This window comes from Phyllopteryx taeniolatus, chromosome 22 (assembly GCF_024500385.1).
Source record: "Phyllopteryx taeniolatus isolate TA_2022b chromosome 22, UOR_Ptae_1.2, whole genome shotgun sequence".
NCBI classification, from domain to species: Eukaryota; Metazoa; Chordata; class Actinopteri; order Syngnathiformes; family Syngnathidae; genus Phyllopteryx; species Phyllopteryx taeniolatus.
This window is the reverse complement of record NC_084523.1, coordinates 6,730,646-6,752,344: the sequence shown is the minus strand read 5'-3', so window position 1 is coordinate 6,752,344 and position 21,699 is coordinate 6,730,646. Positions and strand designations below refer to the sequence as shown.

At 43.4% G+C, this 21,699-nt stretch overlaps 2 protein-coding genes across 4 annotated transcripts in view; one reads left to right on the top strand and one right to left on the bottom strand.

The window, feature by feature from the left end:
* Positions 1-21,699, bottom strand: part of cacna2d4a (calcium channel, voltage-dependent, alpha 2/delta subunit 4a) — a 43,474-nt gene that overhangs the window by 14,007 nt on the left and 7,768 nt on the right. For 2 of the 3 annotated variants that reach the window (XM_061762129.1, XM_061762130.1), the window contains exons 19-28: positions 21,578-21,664; positions 21,432-21,503; positions 21,235-21,296; positions 21,068-21,135; positions 20,951-20,996; positions 20,790-20,887; positions 20,620-20,713; positions 20,442-20,534; positions 19,478-19,605; positions 18,677-18,745 (exon numbers count right to left, since the gene is read on the bottom strand). In XM_061762129.1, coding sequence (XP_061618113.1) covers positions 18,677-18,745; positions 19,478-19,605; positions 20,442-20,534; positions 20,620-20,713; positions 20,790-20,887; positions 20,951-20,996; positions 21,068-21,135; positions 21,235-21,296; positions 21,432-21,503; positions 21,578-21,664 — 817 coding nt within the window. Of the gene's footprint in view, positions 1-18,676; positions 18,746-19,192; positions 19,307-19,477; positions 19,606-20,441; positions 20,535-20,619; positions 20,714-20,789; positions 20,888-20,950; positions 20,997-21,067; positions 21,136-21,234; positions 21,297-21,431; positions 21,504-21,577; positions 21,665-21,699 lie in introns of all 3 variants that reach the window. The other variant, XM_061762131.1, reaches the window with a different exon arrangement.
* lrtm2a (leucine-rich repeats and transmembrane domains 2a) lies at positions 914-17,098 on the top strand. The gene is made up of 7 exons (XM_061762151.1): positions 914-1,626; positions 6,643-6,802; positions 12,728-12,948; positions 13,355-13,480; positions 13,734-13,822; positions 13,892-14,049; positions 14,937-17,098. The coding sequence occupies exons 2-7, from the start codon at positions 6,748-6,750 to the stop codon at positions 15,440-15,442; spliced, it is 1,155 nt and encodes a 384-aa protein (XP_061618135.1). The 5' UTR covers positions 914-1,626; positions 6,643-6,747; the 3' UTR covers positions 15,443-17,098.

Genomic DNA, 21,699 nt, shown 5'->3' with positions numbered 1-21,699 from the left:
ACAAAATCTGAGGGGCAATGAGGGGCGTCGCTAGGTTTTGACGTGAGGGGTGAATTAGCTCCGCCAAAATGCTGATAAAACATTTTTGTACCCCAAAATGTAATCGGCGACGGGGAGGTAGCATTTTTGGGAAAACTTTAGGGGTCTGAAGTTTGGTGTTATGGGGGGGTTAAGACAATAAGACTTTACCTTTAACACAAATAATACCAAATAATTTGGGGGTGGGGGGTTCAGCCGAGCGACGCCACTGGTTGTGATTATGTTTCCTCTGACACCAGAGTAGGAATAATCTAAACATGCTATACATGTTGAAAGTGTGCACATTTTCCACTTCATGTGGAGCCAAATAACCAAAATATTAGGGACTCCTCTCAGATTGATGCAGTGCAAACGTCAATAATTAATAACAATAGTAATCAATACTTCTTAGACAGCATCAATAAAACTGAGTGTTACTGTATTGGATACAGCATTTGTACTGGATCTCACTGCGCTTGTGTGCCTACCTACTATTTATTTGGACACTAAAATGAGCATATTGTTGTTACGCAAAGAGGGAAATACCAAAACAAAAGGTGGCTCAGATGTGCATGGTACAACAAAGCATGGGCACGTGCATGCACACACACACACACACACACACACACACACACACGCACGCGCACACACACACACACGAGAAGCCAGAATTACGACAGCTGCCACAGGCAATAGAAGGACAATAATGAGAAATATGGGAAATGGAGGAAGGAGAAAAGCCCATGTGGCTGAAAGGGAGATTCTCATCTTCACTGGAATCAGCTGATGAGATCCCCCGCCCCCTTCTCCTTGTGCCCCCCTCCCCTCTTACTTGATCTTTATCCCCACTTTCTCCACATCCGAGCATTCCGACTCCCTCATCCTCTCACCATGGGAGAGCTGCGGGGCAGACAGAGGCGGCATTTACACTTGCTATATTTGACAACACACACACACACACTTGCACACTCCTGACACACGCACGACTGCAAAAGCATACGGAGAGGAAGCAAAAGAAGGCAGGCGCACACTGGATAAACAGCCCTCAAGTGTAGCACGGATGCACACGCACACCCTGGGATGTGTGCTGAGTGCAGAAAATCACAAACATAGCGGCACACAGGAGGGCGAGCGTGACGACAGCACCTTCTCGTTCTGTCTGTGACACACACACACACATTCACACACACACACACACGCCCGTCGCTCTCTAGCTCACACACACCTCAGATGCTCGCGAGCCAGCAAGGAGGACGCTGCCGGACGTGTCATTCAAACAAGGACTGGATGTGAAGACGAGGATTAACCATCTCCATCCTTTCTTTCCTCCACTATATAAGCTTCCTCCTATTTCCTCACACAATCCCTCGTTTTCCCCCCTCCTCCAAGTGCTTTGAATACAAGCAGGGGATTGTCTCTATACATAAAGAAGGATTATTCTTGTTTTCGTCCTCATCACTTCACCAGGATTGTCAACGTATGGATCTATTTTTCTTATAGCTTCTTGCATTTTGGATTCTTCAAAAAATAAAGAGGAATGTTTTTGGAAGGGATGTGTGAAAGGAGAGAGCAGTGAAGCTGGTACACACTGAAATATTTAGTCAAAAGGTGAGTCTTTGCACAGCTATAAATAAGGTCTTTAAAGCTCAAAAGACTGCTAAAGACAGATTACTGAGAGCACAAATTGTTTAAAAATGAAAATAAAGTTTACAAGGTGTATGATTTTCCCCGGTTTAACAGAATAGATTAAGCTGACAGCTCCGTCACACTTGAAACAAGTTTATGGGTTATTACTTGCACAATATACTGTAATGCAATAGCTGTATACACATACTCTAATAATGCTCAGTTTGACTGACATTGTCAATATGTTGGTTATTGTATCATACTCAAATACATTTTAGAATATGAGAAGGACAAAAATCGAATCCCGCTGAAGTTAAATGTGATTACTTTTTTTGCATTGATTTTGATAGCCCTCCCTCACAATAGCTTCATATTAGCACATGCAGCTTGATACAATCCTCACGTCATTAACCTTACAGCTACTGGCTAAGTGTCCAAATGTCATGCGAGCAGCTGATGTGTGTACAGTTCAAGCAATATAGTCTTTGACGTGACTGACACATGGTAAAAGGTGAGGACAGTGTCCATTTGTCACCATGAGACAAATTAAGTGTGTGACTGTGAAATACAAGACTAAAAAAGCTTTGCCACCAAAGTTGTTCTGTGTCTCGCCATAGCTATGATATGTTGTTATGCAATTCATAGTATTGACCTCGATCCATCAGGGTTGGGTTGAGTTTGACCTTCACTTTTTGTCACCGTCAGTGTATGTGTGTGTGCGTGTGTGTGCAAGTGTGTCACATGCTCCCAATGCTATGCATGTATGTCTACGTTTGGCCGTTACATGTGTCTTTGGGCACGTGTGCATATTTTGGTTTGGAGCACTTGTCAACACGCACGTCTTCATGTGTTAAGCTTAGAGTCAGGTATTTAGGCGTCTGTGCATGTATGCGTGTGTATATATGTATGTGTTGTTTCCAGGGTTGAAAAAGGCATTAAAAATTGATTTAGCAACGCTTGGCTGCAGGTCTCTGCTTTTGTTGGAGAGCTGCACTGTTGCACAGGGGTAAAAAAAAAAAAAAAAAAGTTTCACCTTGGGCTGGGCGATATGGCCTAAAATTTATATCACAGTATAAACTGAATCCCTTCCCGGTAATGGTATATATCGCGATATAAACATAAGTGTAAAAATTGTAATGGAAGTATTTCTGAATGGGTTTTATATAGTCTCTTAGCAAAGCCAAATTGATAGAAATACAAGTTAAAAAAAAAAAAAAAAAAGGTAAAATCTAATTTTGAGAACATTTATTGTACAGATCTCAAAATTAAAACTTGGCACTCTACAGTGACAACATTTATTGAACAGATCTCAAAACTCAAAATGAAAACTTGGCACCCTACAGTGCACAGTAGTGCAAATAGTGCAGGTAACATTGCTGATATCATAAATATTTAATATACTATAGATTAATATACCTTTCGACCTTGGGCTCCTCATCCTGGGTGACGTATGCAGTAACGTATTGATTTATTTCCGGTTTTCGAACTTGTGTGCTTACTGTGTAACTATTTTATTATTTTCTCTCTAGACACTCATTACACTTACCTGCTAATTAGCTGTGCAAAGTTGATTACTCTCTACTGGGAACACGGTACAATACAGACTTCTGTTACACGTGTACTGTAGCACCTAAATACTGCGTTTCTTTTTGTGTTTCGTCGTTCTACATTTCACGTCAGCTTAGCGGTTAGCATGGGTTTCCGTCTTTTCCTGTTCTCACTTCTTGCTGGGTGTGTCGAATGATTATCAACTCCTCTCCGTTCTTTAGTTAATTAGGCAAATCAGGGAAAAGATGCGCTCATGTGCTAATGTTTAACATACAACCTGTTTTTTGGTTTTTTTCCACAATAAGTGCACGTGAAGGCAGTGCATGATGCTATAAATCCAAGTGTGGACAGCAAGTGGCATGAGGAGCGTGTGCAGAGAGTAGCGAGGAAAGACGAGAGGACATAAGAGGAGCCCGGGGTCGGGTAAGAGGCGTCATTTGATTCCCTGCCACCCCGCCTTGACGCCGACCGCTTTGACTGGCAGGTATTGACGTGTGGGAGCGACATGGGGTGCGGGTCAAATTGGTAAAAAAAGCTTTCTGAGAATAGCAACCATGTCGCCTGCTTAATGTGATGCCAAAAGGTTTATTATTTGAAAGGGCCCTCTGGTTTTTAATTGGTTGGTTCCTTGTTGAGATCACTTTGCTCTAGAGACCAAAAACTACCTGAACATTCTAATGAGCAATGGTGTGCGGATCGGTCCAAATGTCGATACCAACCTTGGTAATAATTGATATCAGTGTAATGAGATGGATAATTGAGTTTCAGTTTCTCTGCTGTGGTTCGTCAATATTGGCGGTAATCTGTTGAACTGTGAATTTGTTTAACTAGTTGGACTTTATTTATTGCATTTCCTCTAATGCTTTTTAATTTTTAATTCTTTCAAATCCAGAAAAGAAGGGTCATGAAGGGAGTTGGATTTGTTACCCAGTGATCATTTTGTGCACTTTGTTTATTTAAGGGAACATAGTGTAAGGAGCTAATTGTCATTGTTCTATTGTTTCTGGACAAAATTGTTTTTATTATCATAAAACATTCATTCATTCATTCATCTTCCGTTCCGCTAATCCTCACTCGGGTCGCGGACGTGCTGGAGCCTACCCCAGCAATCTTCGTGCGAGAGGCGGGGTACACCCTAAACAAACAACCATTCGCACACACATTCACACCTAAGGGCAATTTAGAGTCCTCAATCAACCTACCAGGCATGTTCTTGGGATGTGGGAAGAAACCGGAAATCCCACGCAGGCACGGGGAGAACATGCAAACTCCACACAGGCGGGGCCGGGATTCAAACCCCAGTCCTCAGAACCGTGAAGCAGATGTGGTAACCAGTCGTCCACCGTGCCGCTCATAAAAACATTTCTATTTAAATTGTGTTCTCGGTTTCAACTCGTAATAATCCAAAGGGGGGGTGGGGGGGCACAAAAACACTTAAATGGGATCAGCATATCGGTGCAGTAGTCCAGTCCATCTTCTTTGACCTTCGGCAGCTGGCAAAGGTGAAGCCCCTGAGTAATCCATGTCTTTATTTTCATCCCGGCTTGATTTACTGTAATTCACTTTACTTTGGAGTCAGCCAGTACTCCCTCAAACATCTCCAGTTGACTCAGAATGCTGCTCCCTGATTATTGCCTCCCTCCACTAGCAAACTGTGTACAGTAAAATTCATCTTCAGATTATGATGATGAGACTCCGCACCTATTTTATTATTATTGTTCGTAACTTTTTTTTATTGTTGTAATTGTCTTATGTTTAAATTGTTTCAGATAAGTTTGATTTTTATCTGTGCACAGCACTTTGTTCCAGCTGTGGTTGTTTTAAAAGTGCTTTATAAATGAAGTTGAGTTGAAGTGAGTAAAGGGCAGGGAACCTTTCTGCCTCTACCAAGATAATTATACTCCATTTGATTGACAAATGGTGATGCCACCAACAATCACAAACAAAGAGATACATACATATACCTGTAAAATAAATGACTTATTCAACAAGCAGGCGGGCTACAGCGTTGTATATTAATGAAAGAATGTTGTGAGGCAAAAAAATAAAAATAAAAATGATCGGGCCTGCTCATTTGTTTCTCTCGCTTGTGAATTTTTAAACGGCGCTTTTGTGTGCTTGTGATTCAAAACGAACAAGTCAGATTTCCCAGCAGAGGAAAAGGAGGAGCCCGGCTAATGTGACTTTCTAATCACATGCAGGCCTGCTTGAATATCCTCATCGCGCGACAATAAGAATCAATCAGAAGTGTGATGTGCTCGAGAGAACAACTTGAAGTTATTTGAGATTGTGATTTAAAGTTTAATTAGTGTGAGCGCGAAATATGTTCGGTCAAGCAGTTTTTCACTTGACATCACACTTTCACGCTTCTTTTTGATTGGATGTTGAGCAAATTTGCATCCCCCATATGTCTGTCATCTACTACTGCATCTGCCTCTCCTGTTAAATCGATGCACATCTGATCATCTGGCTGGGTGAGTTAAAATGCAAATTCCCGTAATCATTCAACACGCATCCTCACGCAGACCTCAGTTCGTGCCACCGAATGAGAGAGAGAAAAAAAGCGGGAGAGAGAGAGAGAGGGGGGGGGGGAAATTTATTGCACTACAGCCTAATCTGATGAGTGTCGTTATTTCACACGCGGCTAATTAGCTCCGGATGACACTCTGGCGAAAAGGGGGCGTCTCGTAGCGTCACGCCAACGTTTCCAGAATTGCGCTGAAATTGCAGGCCTTACCCGCTCGCCGTTTGCTGCTCAGGTTGCAGGAGGTTATTTTCTCTTACTTGTGTATAACTCTATACTGTTTTTATAAATGTCATTTATGCGCTGCTGTTACCATTTCCAACCCCTGTTTTGGTTCATGTTCTTCTTCTGTTTATGCATTTGCGATACCACTTATCTACTTCTGGGTCATGGGGAGCTGGGATCCTATCCCAGCCGACTTTGTGCGAAAGACAGACTCCACCCTGAACTGGTCGTCGGTCAATCACTGAGTTGGAACAGAACCCCAATGATACTTTAGTTCCATCTAAATATAACTTCATCAGATGAAGCCAATATTTATTGTGAGGTGTATCTTTTAAATTAGACCGCTTTACAAGGAGTACAAATGACCCCTGGGACGGCTTCTTTGATCTTCAAAGTACTGTACAGCTATCGAATATTATTAGAGTCGATTATTCTACCGATTATACCATCAACTCATCGGATACAATTTTATTTTGCATTATTAAACAATACTGCCAAATGTCCATGTAATGTGCAGGTATTATTTTCCACTTGGGGTCACCACCTCACGTTCTACACTGTAGTATCTGTGACTTTGAGTGTGTTTGTCAGCGAATGAAAGTCGAGTTGTGAGCTCAGGTTAGCAGATGACTGTTAACTGGCTAACTGTTAGCCAGTTGATATTACAACTGTGATTAACATTAATGTGTTTCTTTCTTTAGTTTCTTCAGGTGTTTGCGCTTTCTGCATTCACAACCCTTGTGGAGGCTGCAGGCATGGCCGCTTGAGGCCTCCCGCCGCCACCGCCACCGAGGAAGTCGCGCGTCATGCCCCCCCACAGCCACTCCCCAGGGGGCATCGGGCTGCCCCCGTCCGGACCCGGTGAGTGGAAGGAACTCAACACTCCATTGCCGCTCTCATTGATCCCATCTATTAAACTCCCAACGATACATGTGGAACAGTCTATTTTGACAGCAGTTAATGTTCGTAAGACCAGCATACTTGCATACGTGTACACACACACACACACACACACACACACACACACACACACAAAGGATAAGGGCATTGAATATGCAGTGGCCGTGAGCACAAGCCTTTTATGAAATGCCACATTACTCCACAGTGTGGGTGAGTCTTGAGATGCAGCAGGGAGAAAATTGACAAAAGGCTGTTTTAGTACAAATGTTTTAGCATCTAACATGACAAAACGTACATTAATAGCACAAAAGGGACGTTAATGTCCATACCATGTGTTCGTTTAATTTTACTGAGCCTTTTCCCACAAGAATTTAGTCATAAGGTACCGTAATTAGTAGAAACCTCCCCTTCCCCACATCACTACAATGACCCTGTTATGATATATTAGTATGATTTTATAAAAAAGAATTGTTTCATATCCTTCCCTCTATTTCAGCACAGAACCTGTTCTCGTGAGAATTCAACAGACCTTTGCATTGAATGTGACGCAGTCTGCTTAGTAGTAAACATACTTTTTGGCTTCAATTTTTATATCTAAATAATTGATATGCCTTATTCTTTGCCTCCTGGCGTTGTTTTTGTGGATAAAAAAACTTTCTTGTCATAGCTTTGTATTGTATTAAAACCAGTGTGACAACCATTCAGCAGCATGAGGGCCTCTACCATGCAGTTTAAGTCGCTGGCAAGACAATAATAACACTGAGATTATTGCCTTGTCAAATCTCACTCTTCCTCAATTTAATATGCTTCATTGGCACGTGTGGATTTGATCTCGCCTTCTTTGACTCTCTGCAAAAATCCCGCAAATGAGCTCTGCCTGGGATTTGCGTGAACAATCGGAGCACAGGCGGAGTCTCTGAATGAGGCACGTTGTGAGAGAGGAAGGCTACAAGAATCCCATTTTATCAAAGGGCTTGAGTGTGCCAATATGTTCAACTACTCCAGTGCTGAGTGCTCCCGTCATTAGGGATGGTGTTTTTTTAAATTGCTTTTCCTGAACACTAATGAGAGAATTTGGCAGATGGTGATAATAATGATGATGCTTTTTGTACAATTCAAAACTTTATTGAAGAATGACGCCAGGAGGCTAAAAAAGGAATGTTAAAGTTCTCGTGTAGGGAAAGACAACTGCACTAAGAATCGGATTTAAATCATACTAAGTTCACCTCCAAACGGGAACAGTTTACATGGGAAGCCGTCAAGAAATGTTTGACGATGGTCAATACAGCTGCTAGAGAAGCAAAGAGAGATTGCTAGCATGTGAAGCTAGCTCAGGAAGCCCAAAAGCTAGCCATCATCCAGGCAACAAGCTAGCTAACATCTTGAGCTCACTGAATAAGCTTCCAAATGAGCCACCACTCAGCTAAAGCTCATCAGTGGCCTTTGACTGAGAAAAAAAACATCATAAAGTGAATTTGGTGCAATTATTGCTGAAAAAGGGCAATTTTCTGATGCAGCGTACCTACTGAAGTGGTCATTAAGTGCTGAACAATACAGTTCATCTAAACAAAAGAGTCAAGAGCCATGTAACAGAAATTGGGACCTATTTGGAAGTCAGGAAGAGGAGGAATAATTGATAAAAAGCAGGATTTTCACTGGATTTCAGAGCAATGCTAATCCATTCCCCTCTCATCCCAGTGTCAGCAAGTGCAGCCTAAACCCCTATACCTTGTTCAGGCTTATCCGTGTTTTTTGTGTATTTGTGTGTATGTGCGGCCAGGACACGTGTGTGTGTGTGTGTGTGTGTGTGTGTGTATGAGTAAGCGATTATTCCGGAGGTCTGGCAAGAGATGATGCGGGTTAAACGGCGGGGCTTTTGACACGAGCCACAAACTTGTCTCACGGCGCCTTTCTCGCTTGTCTTTAAGCATCAGTCGACAGTACCTCGGTTGCTACGGCAACACACCTTGTCAGAGTTTGAAATAATGTGGCAGAGCAGCCGGAGCCTTAATAGTATTTTATATGCATGTGTGTGCTGCTTTGTGTTTTATACCTTTCAAGCTAAGCCCCTGGCGTGGAAAGCAAGTAGAACTATATTACACACTCACACACATACGCGCGCACACACACACACACGCACACACAGGCACACACACGCACAGGCTGGCTGGCTGTTGTCTATATGCTGAATAAATTATGTTTCAGTTTGCAGAGGAGATTAAACATGTATCAGCCATTGACAAATTACACAGGCACAGTAGCTTGAGAATAAAGAAGTGCGCTATGAAAACATTTTCCCCGATGTCAACATATTTCCTCAGTCAGTGCAACTCTCGCATATGAAAAACCATCATTGATGAAAGTGGGCTCCACTCGTCATTCCATTTTGTTTAAATTGAATGTGCATACTCTGACATAATGCGATCAGGCAGAAGCTTGGCGGTAAATTGTGGCATGTAAGAGCGCCGAAGAGGAGCATGTGACCAGCAGTCTGACCTTTCGCCACAGCTAAATTGTCACCTCAAATCGTGAAGTACAACCTGTTGATGTAATCATTCCAAATGCAGATCTCCATGAAAGCTGAAACAACCTTAAATTGGATCAGCACCAAATTTTACACTTTCATCAACACTCCACTTGAAGTTTATGCAATTTGTCTCTCATTATTCACTGACAAATTAAGGAAAATGCTAAAAAAAATAAAATAATCAAAAACGTTTGAGCGATGCAAATTGGCACCAAAGATTTTGGGGGGCGACGATAAATCAGTGATATAGTCGGAATTTCTGGTAACAAACTAACAAATCCAAAAGAAAATTGCCAGAAAGCTGATTAACGGACTTAACAAATGTGGTTGGTTTGTACATTATCACAGCCAATACATTTGTTTACTATTGGATTTCATCGCAAAAAAAAAAATACTCATTTTAATAAGTCAAACAATTGGTTTAAGCACCACTGATGGGCACGTGGTAAGTTGTTGGGAGGTGAAGTAGTTTCAGGAGTCCAATCAAAACCGCATTCGTCAAGTCGTGGGGTATTTATGACGACAGACAGCCTGCTAGTAAATTAAAGAGTTAAGATAAGTGGACAGCTGGTGGAGCTTGTAATCAGATATTGGCCAATGTGTGTCGCTCACCGTCGGAAAACAGCTCGGCCTCCGGGTAACGTGCGACCGGGTGACATCATCGACGGGTCCGGTGTCACCCAGGGGCCCCGGTGAGATATTACATGTCAGACAGCTGCATTGTCAAGACAACGCAAACAAACATTCTTGTGTTTGGACCAGAATTTGATTCCAGAAAGTTGTAAATCTAATGGCATCACACCATTACAGGCACTCCCATTAATTAATGAATCAAACAATGGTTGGATTACACGCAACGTAGTGTGCCATGGGACTGGGGCTATTTTTTTTCCCATATTCAAGTGTTGCTAAGTTTTGTCACGGTCTATCACGGTATCCGTGATGGACCGCGGGGAGGACGGGGCTGCTGAGTTCCGGAAGCTCAAAGACGCACAACATTTGGCCCGCAGGTTGCCACGGAAGCCAATACATTTCCTGCGATCTATACGTACTGTCAGATTTAGTTGCACGCACCCCATTTTACTACAGCTGACTAATTTTGCTATCCGCACCGTGACTGCCGGGCATCCACGGCAATCACAGCCTGTCAGGTTTGCCCACCCAGTCCCCCCTTATTGTTTCACAACCATCCTGTTTTGCTCACAGTGGCCTAAAACAAGGCTGCCATGGTTGCCAGGAACAGTGTAAATGTACACTAAGGAAAAGCCCTTCCAAAGCATAGCAGAGGATTCGCTGCGGCTAAAATAAGCCAAAACAACCACCACCACCTCCTCCTTTCCTTCCTCCATGAAAGCGGCTCAAACCTCTCATAAATGTTGAAAGTTAGGGAGGCAGAGTGGGAGGGAGCAACACGAGGAGAAGAAGCGAGGGAGGGAGGAATGGATGGTTGGATAGATGGATGGTGTAGAAAAATACCCTCGCAAAAATACGATTTGTTCACAATTTCATGTTACATTGTGAGGAAATGTTCCATCCCAAGCAGAAACATCCCTAGCTCGGTTCCTCCGCCTCTTCGTTGCATAACGGTGCTCCTATACCTCTGAGCTCAGCTGTCAGCTTAAATCTCCTGCAACGGTTCTAACCTGTGACGGCAAATTCAAAGCCACTGCACGGCGGAAATCCTTCTAAGATTCCCACAGAAGGATTTCAGCAAAACCTCTTTTCTCGCCTGTCGCCCATTTGTGAAGCCAAGTGAGTCCCTTTTTGGAGGATTTTAGTCACATTCTGCATGGTTACAGTTCACAGTCAGGTTGTGTCTGGTGGCCGAAAAACTCGTCTGAGGAAGAGATGTTATCTCCAGACTCTTATCTATCATGTATGACGTTATTCAGTGCCTCCAGTGTGCATTGAAAGGGAATGCCAAGAGAGAGGGAGGGAGAGTGAGAGAGAGAGAGAGAGACAAAAAATGAGAAAAGAAGAAAAAAGCCAATCACATTTGACATATTGATGATTTTCTAAGGCATTCCACTGGGAAAAATGAATTAACCAATCAGGGTATGGTAATTTTGGACCATGTTTCTTCTAAATTTATGGGAACAGTTTGGAAAAGAGTGTTTTCCATCCTGAGTGCACGAAGCAAGATCCACTAATGTATGTTTGCTGTGGAAGAACTTGACCTTAAACCCATCAAAACACCTTCAGGATGAACTAGAACAGAGATAGTAAGCTGCAAACCTCCTCCATATTTTATATATAATGTAAGAACAAATGGCTGGCGCCCTGACAAAGTAATGCTAATTATATGCATATGATGCAACTGATGAATTCTGCCGTCGGCCAGTTAAAAAGTGCAATGTCTGTGTCTGGAGTCACTTTCTTGATATCACACTTTGTCAGCACTCGACAGTCACACACCAGCATATGCACCCAATACACACACGCACGCATGCACACACACGCACACAGAGCAAACATCGGTTGATAAGAAACTGGATGGAAGAAAAAGCAGCCCATGGTAACCGAGCCATTAAGGGAGCACAGACCAAAATGACGGAGAATGAGGAGGATAAAGGGAATCACAAGGGAGAGAAGGAATGTCGGGCTGGAATGGAATTGAATGACTAAATGGGCGAAAGAAAGGAATAGGGCCAAGCTGCCAGATGCAGATGACGTTAATTGAGGGAAGATGTAAATGAAACGTGAGAAAGAATGACACAGACGGACTAATGCAGTGAACCACTGCTATTCCCCAAGGATAGGAGCCCTGCCATGAACAGCAAAACTCCACAAATAATTGTCGCTTCAACCAAAAGGGGTTTCTAATCGCGTATAGATGCTACAAGATGCCAGCAAAGCACTGAAAATAGAGAGGATCATAAAGCACCAACACCATACATCTAGAATGTACACAATCATGAACCAATGCTACATACAGGATTGAATTCAGTAGTTAAATTATTCAACACAAACAAACCACCTTAACACGAGCAACAAAACTTGATTTCTCAAACGTAAACTAAAAACAAAAGGCACTGTCAATGAATTAAACCTAACAAAACCAAGACTCCACCATCTGGTGAAAAAGTAATACTTATTGCTAAGACAAGATTTTCAGTCAATAATGGAGGATAGGTGCTGAATCGCAACTATGCACTGGAAATAAAAGTAATAATGAGCGGGAATGAAAAATCAGTGCAATGAAATAGAAGGGATCTCCCTCGTGAGCAGAATGCACACATGAAGGCACAAATCATCAGAAAACACAAGCTAGGACAAATAAAAGCTTGTTTTTTTTAAAAGAGATATGTGAATCCAAGCAGAGAAGATGATCTGAATAGAAAATTCTCTCTCTCCTACAGTCTTCCTCTGCTTGCTGGTGGCGCTGCTCCAGCCAGCCTCACCTTGCCCTCCCTCCTGTCTCTGCTCCTCAGACGGCCTGCTGGTGGACTGTGGGGGCCGCGGCCTCTCCTCCCCGCCTCCTCTGCACCTTCTGCCTGCCGGGAGTCGCTCGCTCCTGCTGGCCAACAACAAGCTGGCCTCGCTGGGAGCCTCGGCCTTCGCTAACCTCTCTTCTCTGGAGGTCGGTACAGTCCACCCTGTTGTTGCTGTTTACTTTACTGATAATCATAATTATGGTTGGGTAAATGTAGCACAAATTGCTGCAAACTTGTACTCTCGGGCCACAGAGTCAAGTGAAGTTGCAAGCCCACACTCCATTAGCATATGATTTGCACAGTCAAGTTGGTGTTGTAGCTGCAACAGAAAAGTGACTCGTTTTTTGTCTTGCAAATGCTTAGAGTCAAGCAATGAAAAATGTTTCTAAGAGCGTCAACATTTTCCAACGGAGTCGATGCAATGTAATAAAATGTAACAATCGTTCCAGACGAGTAAGCTGTTACTTGCCGCCATCCAAGCACTTATTGATTCTGAAATATTTTTGGAAGGAAATTGCATCTGATGTCGTTGTGTCACATTGTGTGTTACAGGAGCTGGACCTCTCTAACAACTACCTTGACAATTTACCGGCTGGATTATTCCGAGACATGAGCAATCTGACCAAACTGAGCCTGCACAACAACTCTCTGACAGGAATGGACAGAGATCTCTTCCAGGTAAGCAATTTACACCTGACAAAAATTTTTTTGGATTGACTGGCTACTGTCCAGTTGCTAATTGTTTAATAGCCCATTTGCTCATGCACTTTTATTTTATTAACTGAACCAATCTATAGATTACTCTGACTTTATTTGGGACAGATAAATCTGTCATCAATCAACTGTTGGCTTTTGGCATCACCAAAATCGACAATCATTGATCCAAGACTGGACTGCCAAAGTAAATCTGCTGGTCCTGCTGTTTTTATAGGGTTTGGGGGGTCTCCAGAGTCTGGATCTTTCACTCAATGGCCTGGCATCTGTTCCTTTGGGGATCTTGGATGAATTAGAGGGTCTCAGGTAAACAAAAATCTGCGCAAACATCGTTGTCAGTTTCTTGTTTATTGAGTCTGAAATGTCCCCATATAGGTGGCTGTCCCTGGCTGGTAACAGGCTTCGCGGATTGGAGAGGGCAGCGTTTGAGCCCCTCGCCCACCTCCAACACCTGGAACTGGGACACAACCCCTGGGAATGTGATTGCAACCTGCGGGACTTTAAACACTGGATGGAGTGGCTACTGTACCGAGGTGAGCATCTGATATATGTCACAGCCGCTCCAAGCAGGATGTTTGTGATTGGCAGTGATGAGACGAAAGGAAAGCATCTCTGTGTGAATGCACATTTCATTCGCGCCTCCTGTTGACTGTGTGTCGTCCATGTCGGTGCATCGCATAAGCAGAGCTGCTCCGTGCTCTCTCCTCGTGTGTGAAAATTTGCATTCACCTCAGTGCCTCGGGCCTTGGCTGCCCCGCTAATGAAGCAACATGTCCTCGCCGCTCCATTATCCTCACTGCTATGGTCCGCTCTGCTCTGCTTTGGCTCGGCCCGGTCATCTCGCAGCGTTCGGCAAAGAGGCTTCTCCAGATTGAGTGAGAAAGCTTGGCAGTAGCTGCTGAAAAGGGCAGATGATATGCGGTCCGAAGACAAAGCGACGCGGATAACTCTGCAATCTGTTTTCAACAATTTCAAGGCACCCTGCTGGGATGTTTGCAGACAGAAATTCATCTCTGGGAATGTTTGGTCACAGAGCTGAATACCACCTCCTCGTATTGTTTTCAAGTCGATGGCCTCCTGACTTAGTTTGAATCATGTTTGTCCATACCCTGTAAGGGTTAGCTCGCGGTGGGAATTAGTCACTCATAATTTTTGCAGAAGAGCCGTGCTGCTAAAGTGAAGCATGCCATCTTGTGAATTATAGAAGGCCTCAGTTGAGTCTATTTCCAAGTTAGTGTTGAGGGCGCAGGCAACTGTGTGTGTGTTTAGTGATGTATGACTCATTCCGGTGTCGGTATTCCACCCCCCTTCGTCCTCACTTGCTGTCTTTTCCTCTTACTCTCAATTAATGGGCTTTACAGGCACGAGGTGTTTCCTAAATGACCCCCCTCTTGTCGTCCTGTCCATCGCTCTTCTTCAGGCGGAAAGGTGGATGCAGTAGAGTGCACACTACCGAAAGATCTGCGGGGGCGAGACATCCGCGGCGTTCCTGTGGAAATGTTCAACTACTGCCTGCAGCTCGAGGATGAGAACAGGGGAGGAGGAGGAGGAGGAGGCGAAGGATCCCGAGGAGGGCTTCCCTGCAGCAAGGGTGGTCTTAACCCCAGTGGTGCGCCGCCAATTTCTGGTGGTGATGACTCCTCTTCAAACACAGGAGGAAGAGGAGGTGGAGAGGCCCCCGCAGATTGCGTGCGTGCCCGCTACCGGCCCGTGAGTGTGCGCCGCGCCATCGGCACGGTGGTGATCGCTGGCGTGGTATGCGGTATTGTCTGCATCATGATGGTGGTCGCCGCCGCGTACGGCTGCATCTACGCCTCGCTCATGGCCAAATACCAGCGAGAGCTGAAGAAGAGGCAGCCGCTCATGGGAGACGGCGACGCGGACGTGGACGACAGAGATGAGAAACAGATCTCTTCGGTGGCGTAGAGGAGCCTCAGACTAGGGGGTTTGGCACAAGGGCTCAAAGAGGAGAACGGGCTTGAACGAGAAAGCAATGATCACCACCTAAGACTCTCCAAACGCCACCAATCCGTCTCCTTTTATTTCTTTCAAAGCCTTTCTCCCCGCATTTATTTTTCATCCCTTCATCTCGCCTACTAACCACCTACTGATGCTGTTGGCTGCTGAACTTAGCACCAGAGAGAACAAGAAGGTTTCATCTCATATGCAACATATCGACTCATCGGAGAGTGGATGGTGGAATTTTCAGGGACTCTTCGGTGTGCTCTTGATCGGACCAATGTTCACATACGAGACGACACATACAAATGGGCTCTGTATGCCCTTGTTTTGAACCTCTTCCAAAAACCTTACGCTTGCTCAGAAAGAGACTTTAGTGGAGGGGTATTTTCTCTTTAGCCAACACTCTTACTGCATCGTCTCAGAAAAAAAACACCAGGACCAGATTTCAGGTTCTCTCTGGTCCGTCTCAGGACATACACAAAAGGTGTCCATATTCGCTCATGAGAGGGTCTTGCTCATCAGCTCTAAAAGCACACATTTGAGGTATTGGTCATTTATCCTGGGGGGAAAAGCTTCAAATATTCTTGATATTTCTCGGACCACGTGTCTCCCGACAAGCTTCATCGAAGAACTTTAAAACTTTCCAGCACTTTATCGCCCTAATCGGTTAGCCGCCATGGTTTCCCTTTCCTTCCCTTCTTTATAAAATGATCTTTCCCAGAGGGATTAGAGCTAACAAGGGATTAAAATAAAAGATGCTGCTATTTTCCCCAGCTAGCTCCCATCCCTTCATCTTTCCATCCAGTTGCTATGAATGGAAAGTCCTCCTGAAAGACTTCCACCTCGTTTCTTTCCTCACATCCGTAAAGTAATATGCGATGGAAGTTGCGTCAGCGTGACTCGAAAATGACACTGCCAAAGAGAATTTGATTTGCATTTCGGCTGAGTAGAAAAAAAGAGAACTTTTACTGCATATTGCTCTTTTTGGAAATGATTCCCTCCTGATGTAAATTGGCTTTAAAGAAACCTATAATAACAGTATGTTATGATGCAGATACATATTATTATATTAGCCTAGCCAGTATGCTGTCTCGGTGCATACGGCGACCCTTCCAAAAATATTATCAATTCACAATGTTTGTATTTTCTTGTGTCTATAACGCTTGTTTGTTTTGTTTGGCATATCACTGTAATGTTTGCTCATCAGTCGTGTTCATTTAATTGTACTGAGTCAAGTTTCTACAATAAACAAAGTTTGGCCTACATGTAAAATAGTGTAAAAATCATATTGGACATCTTATCAAAACATCATTAAAGTAAGGCTAAACTCTGTCTGGGAAAGTCGAAACTTTACATATCCCGGCCTGCAGGTCTCGTGCTGTTGGTAGCTAAGTATCTTAGCTGGCTGAATCCTGTTCTTATAACCTGTGTGTGTACATAATAATAAAATATATAGTTTGCTACTTACAACATAATGACTGAGGGCCTCAAAAAAATACATTGGCCAGCATTCGGTGGTGTGTTGTGTGTTATGACGATGATTGTGTTTTAGGCAATGACGATAAAGAAGCATTTCCTGGTACATATGCATTGACTGAAATAAAAACATATCACACTCTATTTACAAGGCTTGACTGTGTCTATATCCGGTCTGTTTAAGCACACAAACAAGATTTCCAGCTGAGGGTCAAATAGTCAAATCAAATAAGATGGAGTAAACAAACACACGCACGCACACGCGCACACACAGGGTCAAAGCAGAGAATGAATCAGTGGCGATGGCAGCTCTTCTGTGTGCGTACTAATCCTTATCTTGTTCTTTACGCCGCAATCCCTTCCAACACTTTTTTCGTTTCTCATCAACCCTGTCCTTCTCATCTCCTCTTACGCTTATCTGGTGTCCATTTATCTTCCTGACACATCTTTTCTCATCACTTGGAGTGTTTTTCACCTTGCTTTTTCTCCCGCCTCTGTGCACCTTTTTTGTCCGCTCCCCTCTTTGTCCTCCCTGCCTACTATTTACAATGACTAACCTTCATTCTCCTCTTTTCCTCGTTCTGCCTTCTTTATTTTCCAGGTGGTGTAGTGTCAGTTTTTGTAGATGGATTAGATAGATACATGGATAGCCAGGTACGGTGTGTATGGGTGAATGAGCATGATCACGTGTGCATGAAAATGACAACAAAGAATTCATAATTGTCCTCATCAATCATAAATAGACGTTTGTATGTAGACAAACACTGCTCTCCAGCGGTTTGAGGTAACATTGCAATTTTTAACTGGCAACACTAGACTGTCTGGTAAGTGTGCTTTACCTTTCCAACTATAACTTAATAAACCTTGAACACTGGAAAAATAGCATTTGTTGCATGTCCCTGCTTCCTAAAATTAAACTTTACCATAAAATATGATAATATAAATTCGTTATAGATGTTATATTTTTTAACATATTTATTATACCCCTTATCCCAACTATACTTTAAGTTTACTTTCTTAGAAAGAAAGAAAAAAAATCTGTTTCAATTTACACTTTAGTCGTGTCCCTAGGTTTTCACTCAGTCCTGTTAGCCTAACACATTACCTCATTTGAAATATTTGGACTATTCCACAAGTCACATGGTCCACAAGAAGTTGCATCCGTGTGATCTGCTGCAAGCCATGGGAAGGCCAAAAGTAAGTTCAGTCATTTATTTTTCTGTACATTTGCTGACATTTTAAACTACGACTGGCGGGTTAAAGTCTCAACTTATTCCTGTTACCGACGCTCTCTCTCTCTATTTCTCTTTCTCTCTCTCTCTCTCTCTCTCTCTCTCTCTCTCTCTCTCTCTATATATATATATATATATATATATTATTTATTATTATTATTTTTTTAAACATACAGTTTTTTGTTACAACACTGTAATGTGCTTTGTGTCAACATACTATTAGCATAGATGCCATGTGGCTATATTTCATGCATTTGCTAATTCTATGCTAAACATTCACTCCTGTTACTTTCAGTCCTGTTATTCAAATAAAACAATGACATGGGCCTATATGTGTATTATCGGATTTATAGTTTAAAAAAACAGAAATCTAAGTTTATTTTGAGAGATACAACCAGCCTGGACACTAATTCAGTGCAATGGCCCTCTAAATAAATGAAATAAAAAATGTAGAGGTTGCCGAGACAATTATGGAAATACTGTGTCCTACCTCCGGCGATGGCGGTCTTCTTGCCTACGGTCACCGTAATGGCAGTGGTGGCGATCACGATTCTCCCCGCTGGAAGAAGAGCAGCACAAAATGAGAGCGCGCTCAAAACCACAATTGCCACAGCATCAGGTACACCTGCATAATCCAGTGAGATCCAATACAAAAACAAAATCTTCAATTATAAAGAACTAGTATTGGCTCACGTGCTTAAGGTGTACCTCATATAATAATAGGCTGCACATGCACTCATGCACTACAGATGGGATTTTTAATTTCAAGTATGCAGAAATTCCCCCAATCATATCATAGAAGATGTCATGTACTTCTCATCAGTGATAACCATGAAATAATTACTAATAGAGAGGATTTTGCTGTATTTTATATCCCCGGTCATGCCATATATGCAAGAGCTGGAGATAAAACTAGAAATCGGGACGAAGAAACATAAAAGGATGCTTGGGAATGGTTGAGGACGACATCCAAGCGGCAGCATGCCAAGTAACAGTTTTCGTCTACCCTCCTCATCCTCCTCCTCCTCCCCCCGTTTTTCCCCTCCCTCCTCAGCTTGCTGCTCCGTCTCCTCTGCACTCAAGGTGGCGCTATAGTCAGCCTCATACTCCCTGAACACGTCTGAACACAACAAACGGCATGTGACGACAGCCGGGTTCACAGAAGGACACTTTGTTCGCAAAAAAAGAGACTCTCCTGCATCAGTGGTGTTAAGTGTTAGTATGATGTGCTCATGACTGTATTGTACGACGACTACGAGCACATTCAGAATGCGAACGATGGATAAGCTACCTCGGGTCTCCTGTCGCGGCATGTAATACAGGAACTGTCCAGCGGGGTACTCGGCCGCCCTGCGGAACCACAGCGGGAAGTGGTCCAGCGTGAACATGTTCTCCTTATCGGTGGATGTCAGGAACGACCTGGCAGCAGGATGACAAAGACACAAACCGTCATACTTTGCTGATGTATAACATCATATTTGTGTCCACTATCTGTGTTGAAAAAAAATTGTGTCCCTCTTACCGTCCACCAGAAAGTGGGCTAGCGCAATTTTTGATGGGATATATAGGGACACTGTGTCAAAAGTCACTATACACTTCCTTTTTTCTATTTTGTTCCAGCTATCATTTGAACAGACATAAGGCCATCAGCATATGACAGGTTTTGTGGTATTTGTATTAACCATATAATTTCCTTGCAAATTGGAGCAGCGTTCCAAAATTGTTTTTCTTTCTCCGATTGCAGTTCAGCGCCCATTTAAGAAGCTCGAGTGCAATTTCTGCTGTCCATGGCAAGTTTCTCAAAATAGGATCTGGCGGCCGAAGGCCTGCTGCTACCACCACTGATGAAAACACCAAACTCCTAAAGCAGGCGTTCGCCCAAAGCCAGGGAAAGTCTTTTCGGAGAGCTGCGCCGGAACTCGGCATCTTCAAAAGCTCGATTCAGCCGATGCTTCAATGATAGACAAAGCGCTACCCGTTCCAGCTTCAGGTTGTTCAAAGACTTCAAGCGTAAGATCAGTGGATGTAGCAGGCCTTCTGCTGCGTGGTTTGCCAAGAACTGATCCTGTTTCAAGAAACTTGCGACAGATAGCGTAACGCTTCAGAGCAGTGTCACCGCCAAAAAGCTTCTCAAACTGCCTGGACAAACCTTTTTTTGAAAAGCTGCTCTAGTGTCAACTAGTAATTTTGTCTGCATGATACCTGAAACAACATCGTGACTTTTTGGGACACCCCGTATTAAAACTCCGACTCACATGCCAACTCGCTTCTCAATGCCAGTGTAACGCTGGAATCTCATCAGGCCGGAACGTGTGCCCAGGAAAGCTGTTTCAATGCCGTCATCCATACTGTAAGATCGAAAAGTTAATGGGAACTCATTTCTTTTTCATTTAAAAAAGACATTGAAGAAGGTGCTGGTAGGTGATTATTCACCCTGACGGGTTGAGCATGAGGGCGGTCCAGTAAGCTTCCAATGGAGCCGTCACCACTGCGTCGAATAAGGTTTGCTGCATGAGCTGCACATCACCTGCGAAGAAACAAGGATGCAATTTGACTTGGTCCCAGAGCGCATGTGCGTACCAAGCAACAAAGTCCAGACTTACACTTCAGATCGGATTCTTTACCCGTCAGGTATCTGACTACGGCCTGCAGCTGGCTCAGTTTACGATGTGCTGGGTCAATGTCGGTCTCACAGTAGGTCCTGGAAGGTTGTCGATGGTGTTAAAAAGAGCAGCAAGGGTAAAAAATAAGTCATTTGACTCACCATTCACTGGCAATGGTCAAATCGGGAGCCAGTAAATCATGGAGACCTGGGAAATAATGTAACATTTCATATGAAATTGAGTAAAAACACAGAAAAATTACATGTAAAAAGACCTACCTTCCTCCACAGAGACATTTCCAATGAATATATACTGCCCATATCCTCTTGTCAGCACAATGCCAAGACTTACAGACAGAAAGAAAAATCGAATTGATTGCGAAACAAACAAAACATAAACGCTGCAACATTTTGACTGCATTATGGAGTATTGTATACAATCAAACCTGAAAGGTGTCTCATTGATGCTGGTGTAGAAGTAATCATTCTTGAGGAACATCACTCGTTTCTGTTGAGAGGCAGAACAAAATCTTCTGTAGCGAATAGCTATTGAGGACCACAATGTATTCCATAGAGTGCATTTCAGAGTGGAATGGCTCGACCTAGTGGGGAAGTTAGTAAGTTACAGCTTCATTGTACTCACGCCCTTATCTACTGAAGTCCTCACGTCTAAGGACAAGGTACCGGTTTCTCCCTTGACCATGGCTGTCCTGAGCTGAAATATTACATTTATGACATAAACCAACATGGAGAAGAAGAGTTAAAAATGTTTGAATGCGTGTGGCTAACCTTCTCCTCGGTGTCTTCCCATTCCACCTCCAACAAGTCGACGCTGTTATAGTTGGGTTTGGGCTTCAGCTTCTTTCCTTCCTTGTACTGTCACATGCATACACAGGGTTCAGTTGAAGGTC

What these genes read in the sequence shown, in the direction of transcription:
- lrtm2a (XM_061762151.1), top strand. Translation starts at nt 6,748, where the DNA reads ATGCCCCCCCACAGCCACTCCCCAGGGGGCATCGGGCTGCCCCCGTCC. An exon ending in CTAACCTCTCTTCTCTGGAG is followed by an intron (nt 12,949 to 13,354) that starts GTCGGTACAGTC and finishes TGTGTGTTACAG; the next exon opens with GAGCTGGACCTCTCTAACAA. An exon ending in TGGACAGAGATCTCTTCCAG is followed by an intron (nt 13,481 to 13,733) that starts GTAAGCAATTTA and finishes CTGTTTTTATAG; the next exon opens with GGTTTGGGGGGTCTCCAGAG.